Source organism: Bos indicus, chromosome 13 (genome assembly GCF_029378745.1).
Source record: "Bos indicus isolate NIAB-ARS_2022 breed Sahiwal x Tharparkar chromosome 13, NIAB-ARS_B.indTharparkar_mat_pri_1.0, whole genome shotgun sequence".
NCBI lineage: Eukaryota > Metazoa > Chordata > Mammalia > Artiodactyla > Bovidae > Bos > Bos indicus.
The window spans coordinates 63,867,790-63,884,096 of record NC_091772.1 but is presented as its reverse complement, the minus strand read 5'-3'; the positions used below and the strand labels follow the sequence as shown (position 1 = coordinate 63,884,096).

Here is a 16,307-nt window from a genome sequence, read left to right as displayed (position 1 = left end):
GAAAAGAAGAAACAGGCAACAGTGGGACAGAGAATGGCCTTGGAGCTTTGCTTACATCAGACCAAGAGAAGGACTCATAATTCCCTAAAGTGGCCTTAGTCAAGCTCTGTTCCTAAAAAACTATCTGCTCCTGCTTAGCAGGATGCCAACCGGCATTTCCCTTCAATGTTAATAACTGAGGTTCCATAAGTAAAGAATATAATTGTTTCTGAAAGTAAGCAGACAGCCATTGTCAACTATCTCAGTCTTTTTTCTGTTTGCATGCAGTTTGGCACTTCGTGATGCTGTAGCTACCAAAATTATCATAAAGGTTTGATAATAAAGAATCACATCCACATCTGTCCATAAAACAAGAATGAACTGGAAGTTTTCATATTAAGATATTTTTCATACAACAATCACTTAATGTTTGAGTGCGTACTCAGGTTGCTTCAGTCATGTCCAACTCTTTGCAACCCTATGGACTGTAGCCTGCCAAGCTTCTCTGTCCATGGGATTCTCAAGGCAGGAATTCTCAAGGCAAGAATTCTCAAGTGGGTTGCCATGCTCTCCTCCAGGAGATCTTTCCAACCCAGGATTCGAACCCATGTCTCCTGAGACTCCTGTATTGCAGGTAGATTCTTTACGGGCTGAACTACCAGGGAAGCCCAATCACTTAATACTTAACTGCATTGGTTGGTAAACAAAGTTGTAAAATAGACCAAGCAGTAAATTAACTCAGGTTCTAAGGACAACTAAAACATTTGAGACTACTCCTGAGAACATTATTTTTAGATACTGTCATCAATGACCAATTACACTTTTTACTACATAAACAAACTCTTAAAATTATAAGAATAAATATGCTTATTGTAAAAATGCAAGTAATACAGAAGTATAAATATAAATTCTCCCTCTCTTTCTCTATCTGGAGCCAACAATGTTCATATGAACTTTGTTCATATGGAACTTTGGTAGACATTTATCTACCTATTTTCTTACTTAAATATCTATTTCAAATCAAATACTGAGTTTAAAAATGGAAACATGAAACTAGTATTAAATTAATATGACATTTCAAAAGCACAGAACATACACATACACAAAACACACACACACAAAGCTATCTGTATTTTCCTAAATTTTAAATACTAAGGAATCTGATGATGAAATTAGACTTAAAAAATTCAAGGACTTCATCTCAAAAAATTGCAGAGTTCAGATTAAACTGCCAGCACCAAAAGGTTTTGGGTTAGAAGCCAGGGGGCAAACCATTAAGTGAATAAAACAGTACCTGCTGAAAGGAATCCTCAAACAATGTTTTTCTTGTCACTGTAATCTTTATGTGCTGTGGCATGGCCAGTTGCTGAAATATAAGAATGTCTTAAGTCAACTCTCACCATTAAAATGGCCTATCAAAAAACCAAAAGAATAAAGTTTTACTTACTTTTTTTCATTTATAGTAACAAGTAGACTATGAATATGAATTTTTATTTAATAATGTTTAACCGTACATTTGTGAGTATTCATGCTAACTACAGATCATCTGATATATAAAAAACAGAAGAAAGCAAGATGTTGTACACACCAGTGATTACTTAATGAGTCAAATTTTTACTTAAATTTTCAAATTTCCTTCTCCAGGGGATCTTCCCAACCCAGGGATCGAACCTGGGTCTCCCGCATTGTAGGCAGACACTTTACCATCTGAGCTACCAGGAGAGATCTAAATTTTCAAAAAGCTAATTCAAATTGTTTTGGGTTACATGGGCCCAATTAATTATAAGAGTTTGAAGTTTAAAAATATTCATTAAAAAACAGTCACACTTGGACTAGTGCATTAATTTTACTGAGAACCCATAAAGAAACCACTAATTCACTAAACATTTATATTAAAAATAACTGATAATGTCTGTTAAAAATATTCTGAATATAATCACATATGTGTAATAATGTATCTATCAAAGTGACACATACATATGGATCTATTAAAGTCATATCAAATGCTAGATACAAAAGGAGCTGGTTACAATTTAAACACCAGAAAACGTTGTAACTCATTTGAAGATTTCTCCAACTTGAAAATAATGAGTACTGAAATGAGCAGCAAGGCTTCCTTATTGAAATGGTTTAAAATTTATTCTTCTGGACAAGAGAAGTCATAAATTATCTAAGTGATAAATCTATTTCTTGAATCTAAAAATAGAAAAATTCTAACCCTTCCACATTTTACCTGTTTGTCCATACGTTAATTAATTCTACAATCACTGATTGTGTAAGCAACATAATAAAAGGAGTACAGAAATACAGTACTGGTACTAACCTGACACCAGAAACGGAAATATTGAACCTTTGCCTTGAAGTCCCGTACATAGGCTATCTGGGGTCCATTGTCTCTGAGGAGGAATGTTAATATGACATAAATCTGATTGTAAGATAAAATACTGAAGGAAAACACAATATCACACTCCCTAAGTACTTAGTAGTTAAATACAAAAATGTCCCAGTACAACATACTCCTAAAACCACCTTAAAAATGAAATATTCCCCATGACTACTTTTAAAGAAGAAAACAGAAATACACTTTGATCTTTTTAAAGCCGCTGTTTCTGAGATTCTCTCTTCTATTCAGCCAAATATAACAGGGCTAGGTAAAGGAGGTTTTGTCCGAGAAGGGCATCTATTCCCAAATTCACTCCCCTTTCTCCTTAATAGAATCTTGAGATTTACTTGGGCAGACTGCTACCTAGGATAAAAACACTTCCCAGTGTGGCTGTGTGACTTAACTATGGCTAGTGATCTTAAGTGGAAGTGCTATTGAATAGGACTTCCAGGAAGGAAGGCTCTTTTAAAGAGAGCTGGGATAGCTGGAAAGGGATTTTCTTCCCCCTTTCCAATTTGTTCTTCTTCCATATCCCAGCTTGGAGTGGGACTATGACAGCTGAAGCTTCAAGCAGCTATCACAAACTATTAGGTGACTCTCATAGAGATGATAGTCTGGCATGGCAGGACAGAAAGAAAGAAGCTCAGATCACTGATGACACTGTGGGCTTTCAAACGGCCTGGACTTCACACCACAAGATTATTTGCTTTTTCCCTGAGCTACTGTTAACTTCATTTTCTTAATGTTTAATGTAGAAATACAATTGATTTTATATATTGACTTTGTATCTGGCAACACTTAAATTCACTTGCTAGTTCTAGTAGTTTTCCTAGATTCCATATGATTTTTATACAGACAATTGTGTTACCTGTGATCTGCGTGAAAAGAGTTTTACTTCTTTCCTTTCAATTTTATTTCTTTCACATCTCACAGGACTACCAACACAATGTTGAATTTGGAAGTAGTGACAGAAGAAACACTTGTCCTATTCCTGATCGTAAGAGGTATTTTGCCATTAATCTTATACAGATACTGTTTTTCAGATAAGAAAGTTTCTAAGGCAGCTGAAAGTTTATAGTAAACTAGCACTGTATTTTGTATACTCTGTACATTGCTTTTTCTCCTTTAATCTTTAATGTGCTGAATTAAATTGGTTTAATATACAAATAAATAAATTTGTTTAATATACAAAATTCAATCAATCTTGCATAGGGAGGAGGGACTCCACATGACGATAGTGTAATATCCCTCCTGTATTTCGCTGGACTTAATTTGCCATTATTTTGGTAAAGATGCTTACATCTATGTTCATAAAAATATTACTCAATAATTTTCATATACGGTTTTTGGCTGATTATGGTATCATACGATGAGATACCACTTCATACTAACTAGGATGGCATTATACACACCATGTACAGATGTGAGAGTTGGACCATAAAGAAGGCTGAGCAGCAAAGAACTGATGCTTTCAAATCGTGCTGGAGAAGACTCTTGAGAGTCCCTTGAACAGCAAGGAGGTCAAACCAGTCAATCCTAAAGAAAATCAACCCTAAATATTCACTGGAAGGGCTGAAGCTGAAGTTCCAATACTTCGGCCACCTGATATAAAGAGCCGATTCACTGGAAAAGACCCTGATGCTGGGAAAGATTGAAGGCAAAGAAGGTGGGAGAGGATGAGATGGTTAGACAGCATCACAGATTCAATGGACATGGATGTGAGCAAACTCCAGGAGATGGTGAAGGACAGGGAAGCCTGTCATGCTGCAGTCTATGGGGTCGCAGAGTTGGACACGACTTAGCAACTGAACACCACCACCACACATACACACAGAGTAACAACGGTTGGCACTGATGTGGAAAACCTGGAACCCCATCTGCTCTACCAGTAAGAACCTTAGAACAGTATGCCCACTGTGGAAAAGTCTGGCAATGCCTCAAAAAACCACAGAATTATCATTTGATTCAACAATTCTGAGTATATACACAAAAGAACTGAAAGCAAGGACTTAAAGAGATATTTGTACACTCATGTTCACAGTATCATTCACAATAGCCAAAAGGTGGAAATAACTCAAATGTCCATGAGCCACGTGTATACACGAAATACAGTAATACATAAAATGGATTATTATTCAGCCTTAAAAAGGAATGACGAAGAAAGCAATGGCAACCCACTCCAGTACTCTTGCCTGGCAAATCCCATGGACAGAGGAGCCTGGTGGCCTGCAGTCCATGGGGTCACTATGAGTCAGACACGACTGAGTGACTTCAATTTCACTTTCATGCATTGGAGAAGGCAATGGCAACCCACTCCAGTGTTCTTGCCTGGAGAATCCCAGGGACAGGGGAGCCTGGTGGGCTGCTGTCTCTGGGACTGCACAGAGTCGGACACAACTGAAGTGACTTAGCAACAGCAAAAAGGAATGAAATTCCGATAAGAGCTAAAACATGGATGAACCTTGGGAACATGATGCTAAGTGAAAGAAGCCAGTTCCAAAGGACAAATTATATGATTAGTCAAATCACAGGGACAGAAGGTAGAATGGTATTTATCAGGGACTGGGGGAGAACAAGATTGAAGACTTTACTGAGTACAGAATATCAGTACAGGATGATAAAAAAAAGTATTAGAGATGGACGGTGGTGATGGTTGCACAACAATTAGTGTACTTAATGCCACTAAGATGTACACCTAAAATGTTCAACTTTGTTATGTCTATTTGACCACACACACACAAAAAACCCAAACAAAACACATTAAACAAGCATAGTTACTTTTCAAAAATGAAAAAGAAAAATAAAGGAGCCTTCAAGTTAAAAGGTGATAGAAATGAAAGAAAGCGGATATCAGAAATCAGGTATTAATTGGTGAGCAGTACTGTATTGATAATTTCTAAACACTTTCATTTAGTGCTGTGTTAACAGATAAAAGTAGTAAGAACTGCATTTTTCAGCAATTGATATCTTTACATCAAAATCTTAGGAATCAGTTTTACTTTTAATCAAAACATTTAGAAAACTTACAAGGCAGATTTTCCGGTGCGGGGATCTATATAGGTGGTTGTTCTTCTATTGTGGTCCACAAAATACGGAATTCCGTCTACCGTGAATCTCATTTCCCAGCCTTCAGGTAAGGGCTTTTCATTTAATTGACTATATAGAACAGAAAAATATATAAATAAATAAAAAATGTTTAAGAGTTCCTTGTTTGCCAAGTACAGAAACTAAACATACCCATAAATGCAGTAGGCATCTTCTAGAAAACCAGTTAGTCTAGCATTTTCCAGCGGTTTACTAAAATCCTACAGGCATGTTAAACACGTGAACAGATCTATCAACCAGTCTTCTCTCATCTACGCTGCCTGGATTATCTACCTGCCTAAACATCTCAGGGTAACCAAGCTCCACCAACTCTGCCTTACAACTTTCATGTTCATTCGTCACAGCTTTCAATCCCTAGTACCATCCTTGTTGTGGTTCTGTTGTTTAGTTGCTAAGCTGTGTCTGACTCTGCAACCCCATGGACTGTAGCACACCAGGCTTCCCTGTCTTTTACTATCTCCCAGAGTTTGCTAACTCATATCCACTGGGTTAGTGATGCTATCTAACCATCTCATCCTCTGCCGCCTTCAGTCCTTCTAATGCATATTTAGGGTTGATTTCCTTACTCTGGCTCTATTTATCTTTTAAACTTTCAAAATAGCCACTTAAAAGGTTTTCCTGCTTTGAGTCTCACTCTGGTCCTTGACTCATTTCATATTGCTGACAGAATACCAAAACAGAGATCTGAACAAATCTATTCTCTTCTAAAGTGGTATCATTATTCATCACTAACCAAATACAAGATCTAAACTCCTCCCTTTGGCCCTCACTTGGCCCCTATGCTGCACCCTCTATGCTCCATTTCAGTTTTACCTCTGCATTCTATCTCAAGTCCCTTCCATGAGCCCTGTGTAGTAGACGGCTACTCACCATTTCCCAAGACATTCTGCCAAACCTCCAAGTGAAGACTTTTCCCTTGTCCAGAATCTCTATTATTCCTGTTAAGGCAACTCAAATCTTTCTAAGGGAGTATGCCTACCCACTTACTTAATACCTGTCTTAAGATCTTGCTTAAGCTCTTTAAACGTCAACGTTTCAAGTTTTATTCATATTTTCCAATTCATTTTTGTCTATTCTCCAGTTTCAATTTTCTCATCTGGTGGGTTTGGTGAGATGATGGAACAATGGAAATGTTCAAGTTCACATCAGAAAGGAAGAAAAGGAGGGGTTGGTAGCATTTAATCTCATTGTTTTAGAGAGCACTATTGCTGACAGGGGTGTCACTTTCCACAAGTTTACTTCAGAAGAACAAAAGGCTTAGAATCACCGCCTACAACAATATTTTGTGAACCACACCAAAAAGTTAACATTTAACTGTATTCACAGAACTACATGCAAACGTCAGACAGACTATCTAAAACTTTTAAGAAGATAACACTTCTCATTTGTTGTAATCATATTTGCAAGACAGCATCAGTAATAAGTTGACTTGAAAACAAATTGGATAGAACTGGCTCATTGGTATTATTTGTAAAAATATGATTCTTATTTCCACTCTGAAACTTTAAAAGGTTCAAGGGGGAATGAAAAATGATAGCAAATTAGAGAAAGGTGATGTGGTCTAGTCTATCCTTAGTGATAGAATTTTAAAATTAAAAATGTTACCTATGAAATTCTTAATTATTACTTTTTAAGAAACTGAAAATACATATTTTTAAAGTTGAAAGTTAAGTACTGTATTTATTTAGGCTGCTCTCTGTTGCTGCACATGGGCTTTCTCTAACTGTGTTGAGCGGGAGCTATTCTCTAGTTGCGGTCTAAAGGCCTCTTGTTCTGGTGGCTTCTGTTACTGTGGAACACGGGCTCTAGGCACACAGGTTTCAATAGTTCTGGTGCACAAACTTAGCTGCTCTGCATCATGTGGGATCTTCCCAGACCAGGGACTGAACCCATGTCCCCTGGCACTGGCAGATGGATTCTATCCACTGGACCACCAGGGAAGTCCCCCAAATATTTAAAGTTAAATACTATAAATATATAAAATGTGATCTGCTGGTACCCAGAAATAGATTTTAAATTTAAAGCATACCTTTAAAATAGAGGTTCTTAAAACTCTGACCTATGTGAGACGTGAAGATTTAATCACACCCAAATAGAGATCAGACCTCTGCCCTCAGCTACTGGGAAAAGATCTCTACGCCTCTGGAATATCCTGCCTGTCAAGAGTATCTCTGAAGATACTTTGAAGCCCCTTTGAAGCTTAGGGTCTTCAAACATCAGACCGCCAATCAGGTGGTTTATAAAGGAGGCTTTGGGATATATGCCATTATTAGCTCTGACCTCTGGAATAAACTAGACACTAAAAAGTATTAGCCCATCTTTGGGGAAGAGCTGGAAACTGAAGGTTAGCTTTGCAGGCAGTACATGATGGAGCCCCAATAAAATACTCTGGTACTAGAAAGGTGAGATTCCCTGGTTGGTAATATTCAACACATACTATATTCCACATCAATTCTGGGTATCTGGAACCCTTCTCAGGCTCTGCCCTAAACATCTCTTCCTTCTATTGTTCTAATTTATATCCTTTACCAGTAACAAATGTGGCTGTGAGTATAAAAGGTTTCAATGAGTTCAAGTCTCTCTAGTGAGGTATTAAACCTGAAAGTCGTTGGGGAGATGCCCTAAATTTGTAGTCAGTCTCAAGTGAAAGTACCCCTGGAGACCTCCCCGCTTGTTGCTAATATCTTGCGTGCTAAGTCACTTCGGTCATGTCCAACTGCTTGTGACCCCACAGACTGCAGCCCACCAGGGTCCTCCAGGCAAGAATACTAGAGTGGGTTGCAGTGCCCTCCTCCAGAGGGTATTCCTGACCCAGGGATAGAGCCAGTGTTTCTTACGTCTCCTATATTTTAGGCAGATTCTTTACCACTAGTACCACCTGGGAAGCCCCACCAGTTGGTGTGCCTATATAAATATTTCTTTTAAAAACGTAAGATTTTAAAGCAGCATAAAATGATATAAAATCTTATGTTTCTATGTATAAGACAAATTTCTGTTGTTCAAGTCACTCCATATGTAGTACTGTTAAAGCTGCTCTAGCAAACTAATACAGTATCCCAACGTCACAAAGACAATTCTACATACATAGTAAATATTAAAAAGACAAGCTTGTAATAATGTATCCCTTTAGTGACACATTAACCAGCAAGTTCTTGTAATGATGTATGTAAACAATATTTTGAAATATCTGCAACAACTGCAGAATGGTATGTAAAAATATCTGGGATTTCTACTGGTGGCAAAGTCCTAGGATTGTTAATTCTACTATAGATGTGCCCTACAATCATAATGGAAAGAACACTCAGTTTCAGGTAAAGGTTTGGACCTTGGTCCTGCACACACGAACATGTCTTTCCCCCCTCTAAGTCATAGACACCCTGAATTCTACTGAGAGATCTCAGCTTGCAAAACCCTGCTTTAGAATTAGTAAGCTGGTCTTATAACAAACAGGTAATTTTGGGGGGGGGATGTAACAGTATATTTTTTTCTCTTTCTAAAATATGTGGGTGATTAAGACCTTTGGGGAAAGAATATGTAAGTCTGATCTTTTTCATAAATGAGTTGGAAATATGGTATAATCTTTAAGAGGTTATCTGTATACTAATAACTACGAGTTCTTACCCTTGATTTCTGGGGTCTTCCCATTGTGTAATACGAGTGTTGTGGTTGACAAAATATACTCTACCATTGCTGTCCGTTCTCTTCTCTTTAAAACAGAAAGAAAAAAAAAAGGCAAAGTGTTATCGAGTTGGCATAGTCTTCTTCCTCAAATTAAGATGAGCTGATTTTGCTATTTTTCACTGCACTGTTGATTTTGTGGTTTTTAAATCATAACTTTAAAAGCTTTAATTTATTCTTTCGCTACTAAATCTACATACTTACTCAAGTTATACAAATGTCGTTATATCCTAGAAACTAAACACATATAATTCACAATATCCTGCCCACAGAATCTTTCTGTTCAACCTAATCAACAGCAAGAATAATTAACTGTTTTAAATTTGCATACATGACCTTATATTAACCTTAACAGTCCCACAGAGTAGGTAGTTTTAATTTATCTTAAAGATAAGGATTTTCAGATAGGCTAAATGATCTGCCCCTAATCTCAGAATTAAGTAGTAGCTAGACTCTAGCTGATGCAGGATGGAAACTGACATCTCCATTCAGAGATTTTTTTTTTCATATCGTACCATCTCACTTCTGAAAATATAATGGGGGTATGTAACTTAACTGCTTCTTTGTTATGTGCTGAGTCACTGAGTTGTGTCTGACTTTTTGTGACCCCATGGACTATAGCCCGCCAAGCTCCTCTGTCCATAGCATTCTCCAGGCAAAAATACTTAAGAGGGTAGCTATTCCCTTCTCCTGACCCAGGGATCAAACCTGGGTCTTCTGCATTGCGGGTGAATTCTTTACCATCTGAGTCACCAGGGAAACCTGTTTCTTTGCTATACGCTAGGTATTACTTAACTAGAGAAGACACTATTTCAAAATACATCCTGTTTCTTAAAACAACCAGTTTCCTATCCTAAATATCTACAGTAACGTTTTACAACAGAGTTGGGCAGCAGGGCTCAACTCTTTAATTTACTGTATCTGTATCTGAAGCAGTGTGTTTCCCCACCTTCATCTTGTTTTAGGATTCCCCTAGTTCTCTTATACCCATTCTACACAATTGTTCTGCTTCTCTGAGCTTTCTCACTAAGTTTAGAAGATGCGTAGATGTAATTTTCTTTTAATAACCAAGTAGCTTTGAAATTTTAATATTAACATTAGTTCTGCTGTTTTGAATTACTGTTTTCTCTGCTCCATTACAAATTAATTATTAAAAGATAGGTCTCTTCCAGTGTCTAAATCTTTTAAATTTGGCCAAGATGTCTCAAAATGAACACTTAAGTAATCAATATTATAAAATGGATTCCCACTTTTTAAAAAGCATGGTTACCTTAAAATTAGACATTAAAAAAAAAATTAAGCTTAACTCCATGGTGAGAAAACCAATTTTTATTCCTATGGTTTGAAAGTTCATGTCTATTTACCAAACAACACTTAAGTAAAACTTCTGGACTTTTCTTTAAGCAAGATATTGCAGAATGAGTCTTAGGCTAAATTATATAGCCTTGTCAAGGTAGTGTTTGGTAACTTTGAACTTCTCTCCAGCACTGAATCCATGATCTCAAGAAGCAGTGATGATACTGGGGTAGGGGGTGGAAGGTGGGGGTAAGGCTGGTGCTGGGAAAGAAGGGATATATTGGTGAGTATCATGAATCTGCTCCTGACAGCTCTGCTACTTTCTCTACCAGCTAGCCTAAAACGGAAACAAAACTTCTGGAATATATAAAATATAAGAAATGGACTCTGCATCTTGTGACACAGCTTAAATACAGAAAATGGACTCTGCATCTTGTGAAACACCCTAGATAGTAACAATGGCTTTGCTGGTCATGACACCTAGAGTGTGGAAACATGTAACCAACTTTAAGAACTGTCTCTGAGGCAAAAAGAAGCATCCACAGTACTATAGCTAGCTACATAATAAATAAAAAAGTAAGTCAATGTTCCAGATAGTTTAAATTTAAATCTTTAAATACACTTACAGAATTTATAAATTTCTTATACACCAACAATCTTAAGTAACTTTTGTAATCTAAAATTAACATCATAAGTGCCTAGCTGAGTATATATTTATCTATTAACTGCCATATAAGTTCAGATTTCAGGGCCAGAGATTCTCTCAAAAACCTAACATGAACAGAGTCACTGCCTGGGTTCTCCTAGGGGTCTGAGGTCTGAGAACCCTGGTGAGTTACTAACCTCAGCTAAGGACACCCTCATCTTACCCATAGTCATTGTTTATTGAATGGTGGCATGAAGCTAGGGATGGCATGGAGATTTCCCATTTTTTTCTTTTCAGATAAACAGATTTAAGGCTTTGGAGTAGTTTTGTCTTATTCCAAAACTTTTTTTGGGCGTGCTTTGGTTTTTATCATTTTTAAATGTCTTATCCAAACAATTTCTCTTTTCAATGAAAAATTTGAATAATACTTTTTTGACATTTTAAATATTTAGTTTGTGCACTTAGATTACACCTCACACATTTGTAGTTCTGTGACTTTACTAGGTAGGCTTTCTAAATAAAAGCTTAAAAACATTTCAAAACAAAAACAAAACTCCATCAAAAGCTAACATGAGGTAAGATAAAGTGGATAGAAAACTTAAAAGAATAAGGAAACCATACAAATCACTAGTCAAGTGGTTTTTAAAGTAGTGTATTCCTAACGTAGTTATTCTTCTGTTGTTATAAAACTATAGGTCTTTGATGTTGGTCTTTTAGTTAGCAATAAACTTAAACTTAGCTTAAATAGACTGTACAGTTGTATAAAGTCATAAAAAGTATTGTATGAACAAGAGTGAGGTTTCAAACTCCTATAATGGTAGTTGAATAGTCATTGTATTTTCTTGTGAACCATGTTTAATGGTTGTACCTCAAATCAGAAAACAAAATGAAGTGCTTAGGTAGGTTAACAAAATGGTTTTACCCAGGGAAAAAAAAAGAAAACTTATTTCTATGTTTGTTCTAAGTATATAGTGCTGATACCAGCATTTCTTGGAATAGGCTGTAAAGACCAAAACTTCAAAGATGGGACCTCAAACTTGCAAACTGAAGGCTCATGTGCTTAATGAGATGTGCTGTGATTACAGAGCTGATTTCTTACTTTGTTGAAAAATCACATGGTAAACAATTCTGAAATGACTGAACACCAAACCTGAATACACATCAAACCATTTCCTGACCTGATGAATAAGGCACTGAACAACAGAAGCTTCCTGATGTTCTATGTATTCTTTCATAGGAACTCTGAAAATGAGAAGACAGCTTTGTACTTGATGGGTAAACCAGCTATAAAAAGCCCTATTAGACTATATTGTTGAACCAAAAGCATTCTTTGTTCTCCAGCCTCTATAGTTTCCATGTGTTATAAATTCTTCACTGTCAGCTTCTAAGATAGTAATGTCTAGTCCAAGCGTACAAAAGTCTAAAAGGGTGAGGAAGTGGGATTTAAAAATACATGGCATCACAAAAATAATGCTGACAATTTCAGAACATCAACATAGGCTATAAACTGGGATTTTATTTCCTGGATCAATGATGAGGGTCTATCAGGTGCTTCTCATTTAATATCAGAGCCATCCCTGGTTCCACAAATAAAGCATATGCCCCAAAAGCAGAGTTCAGTTCACAAATAAAGCAGTGCTCAGTCTAAATAAAAGGACGATCATGAACTCATTTAAGAAGGGGGAGGGGCTGCACCTCAACTTCAGGAGCATGAAACCTAACAATAAGCAGAACGTAAAATAACCAAGGAAAAATTCTGATAACATACATAAGGAGGGATTGGGTCTCTAGAGGCAGTATTTTAGGGAGGTGTTGCTGGCTAAAATAAAAATGAGAAAGATCCTGATGATATAATGATAAACACTGAAACAAGGACTAGCTCTGCAGGAAAGGCTTTTCAAATAAAGGCAACACAGACTGCAATTCATGCTTCTATGAACATGAAACAATTTTTCTTAACAGCTACCCTAGAGAAGGTACAAACTAGTTTGTGTTTCTAACAAAAGCCAATCAGGTCAAGGTTTTTCTGCAATACAATCAAGAGGATTAATATACAACCTACAGATGTTTCAGTCCAACAGCTTCTCTTCTGTAACATGAATGTAAAACAACTCCTGAAATAAAGCTGAGAAGACCATTCATGTCAGGGAATGCAACCAAACAGCTCTAGTTCGGTATGTCTAAGAACATTTTTTTCTAAAGTACTTCATAACAATCATACACTGTCCATTATAAGGTCCCACAGAGCCAAAAGACCCCTTACACCAAACTATCAGACACTGGTGAATAAAGACCTTCACCACTTTCATATGCCTTCCTTTTGTTTTATAAGCTAGTAACAATAATAGTTATAACTATGAACTATTGCATTTTTTATCTCTGATTCACAGGAATGTTAAGGATAAATTACTTAAAGGGCAATTGTTGTTCAGCTGCTCAGTCGTGTCTGACTCTCTGCAACCGCATGGACTGCAGCATGCCAGGCTTCCCTGTCCTTTACTATCTCCCTGAGTCTGCCCAAACTTGTTCATTGACTCAATGATGACATCCAGTCATCTCATCCTCTATCGCCTTCCTTCTCCTCCTACCCTCAATCTTTCTCAGCATCAGGGTCTTTTCCAATGAGTCAGCTCTTCACAACAGGTGGCCAAAGTACTGGAGCTTCAGCTTCAGCAAAGTCCTTCCAACAAATATTCAGAGTTGATATCCTTTAGGACTGGTTTGATCTCCTTGCTGTCCAAGGGACTCTCAAGAGTCTTCTCCAGCACCAATTTGAAAGCATCAATTCCTTGGCACTCAGCCTTCTTTATGGTCCAACACTCACATCCATACATGACTACTGGAAAAACCATTGCTTTGACTACATGGACCTTTGTCAGCAAAATGACGTCTCTGCTTTTTAATAGGCAGTCTAGGTTGGTCATAGCTTTTCTTCCAAGGAGCAAATGTCTTTTAATTTCATGGCTGCAGTCACCATCTGTAGTGATTTTGGAAACCAAGAAAATAAAGTCTGTCACTGTTTCCATTTTTTCCCATCTACTTGCCATGAAGTGATGGGACCAGATGCCATGATCTTAGTTTTCTGAATGCTGAGTTTAAAACCAGCTTTTTCACTCACTCTTTCACTTTCAAGAGGCTCTTCAATTCCTCTCCCTTTCTGCCATTAGGGTAGTGTCATCTGTATATCTGAGGTTATTGGTACTTCTCCTGGCAATCTTGATTCTAGCTTGAGCTTCATCCAGCCTGTTCACATGATGTACTCTGAATATAAGTTAAATAAGCAGGGTGACAATATACAGTCTTTACAGATTCCTTTCCCAATTTTCAACCAGTTTGTTGTTTTCATGTCCAGTTCTAATTATTGCTTCTTGACCTGCATACAGGTTTCTCAGGAGGCAGGTGAGGTGGTCTGATATTCCTATCTCTTGAAGAATTTTCCACAGTTTGTTGTGATCCACACAGTCAAAGGCTTTATTTAGTGTAGTCAGTGAAGCAGAAGTAAATGCTTTTCTGGAATTTCTTGCTTTTTCTATGATCCAATGGATGTTGGCAATTTGATCTCTGGTTTATCTGCCTTTTCTAAATCCAGCTTGTACATCTCGAAGTTCTTGGTTCACATGATGTTGAAGGCTAGCTTGAAGGATTTTGAGCATGACCTTCTTACACACAAAATGAATGCAATGGTGTGGTACTTTGAACATTCTTTGGCATTGCCCTTCATTGACCTTTTCCAGTGCAGTGGTCCAAATTTGCTGATATAGTGAGTGCAGCACTTTAACAGCACCATCTTTTAGGATTTGAAATAGCTCAGCTAGAATTCCATCACGTCCACTAGCTTTGTTGGTAGTAATGCCTCCTAAGGCCCACTTGACTTCACAGTCTAGGATGTCCAGCTTTAGGTGTATGGTCACACCATCATGGTTATCTGGGTCATTAAGACCTTTTTTGCACAGTTCTTCTGTGTATTCTGTGGTAAGTGAAAGTCGCTCAGTCCGACTCTTTGCGACCCCATGGACTATACAGTTCCATAGAATTCTCTAGGCCAGAATACTGGAGTGGGTAGCCTTTCCCTCCTCCAGGGGATCTTCCCAACCCAGGGATTGAACCCAGGTCTCCCGTATTGCAGGTGGACTCTTTATCAGCTGAGCCGTAACTCAAAGGCAGGCTTAAACAGCCAATTTCATTTATTGCCCAGATTCATGTGACCTTGACATCAATTTTTTCCCCTCCATTCCTAAAACAATGCTAGAGCAATCTATCAAACTGGTGTTTCCCAACAAGACTACCTAGAATTATTACTTTCTGAAATATCTGCAGCTCTTGAAGATAGAACTTCAACTGGTTCCATAAATGGTTCTACTCTGCTGTTTTCCACTTTCTATTGATATATAGTCTTTCTCTTCCATGCAGAACTGTTTCTATATTGTCATGTTTATTCTAGAAATGTACTATAGCTCTATGACTTATATAACACATATGATATAATCTGGTAGGGCAGGCTCATCTTAAAGTCTAATAACAAAGGTTTAATAACTAAGGTACTTGATAACAGAGCTTACTCAGGTACTCCACGGTGCAGGACACAGTCAGTACCCTACCACATTCCCCCTTCCACTGTTCTTTCAGGTAACATTGACTCTATCAACCTCTGAACTGTGTTTTAAAAGCACAAATATGATCAAAATCATCTTTAAAGCTTTCTATTTTGAAATAAGTATTATAGTATGAAGCAAAAAGTGTTCAAGAATCTCACATACCCGTCAATCAGTTTACCCCAATGATGACATCTTATGTCATCAATGATAGCAGAGTATCAAAATCAGGAAACTGACACTGATACATTACTGTTGACTATAAACTTAACTCAGTCTTTATTAATTTTTAAAGTTTGAATTCATTTCTGTAATATATAGTTCTATACACTTTTATTCCATGTACAGATCTGTATGATCACCACCATAGTCAAGGGACAGAACTATTCCACCACTATGTAAGAACCACTCATGTTAACTCCTGTATTTGGAACCACGTACCAGTCAGTGGCTATCTCCTGGCAACTACTAATCTATTTCTCATCTCTATAGTTTTGTCATTTTAAGAATGTTATGTAAGTTGAATCATATTTAGAACATAATCTTTTGAAATGAATTTTTTTCACTAAGCATAATGCTCTAGAGGTCCATCCAGATTTTCCTAGGTATCATAATCCAGTCCTTCTTA

The 16,307-nt window shown here is 37.3% G+C and overlaps 1 protein-coding gene across 4 annotated transcripts in view; it reads right to left on the bottom strand.

The window, feature by feature from the left end:
• The window catches only part of ITCH (itchy E3 ubiquitin protein ligase), a 100,052-nt gene that overhangs the window by 21,222 nt on the left and 62,523 nt on the right, over positions 1 to 16,307 (bottom strand). For all 4 annotated transcript variants that reach the window (XM_070801530.1, XM_070801532.1, XM_070801531.1 and 1 more), the window contains 4 exons: positions 9,089 to 9,173; positions 5,390 to 5,518; positions 2,303 to 2,375; positions 1,274 to 1,345 (listed from right to left, as the gene is read on the bottom strand). In XM_070801530.1, coding sequence (XP_070657631.1) covers positions 1,274 to 1,345; positions 2,303 to 2,375; positions 5,390 to 5,518; positions 9,089 to 9,173 — 359 coding nt within the window. The remainder of the gene's footprint in view (positions 1 to 1,273; positions 1,346 to 2,302; positions 2,376 to 5,389; positions 5,519 to 9,088; positions 9,174 to 16,307) is intronic.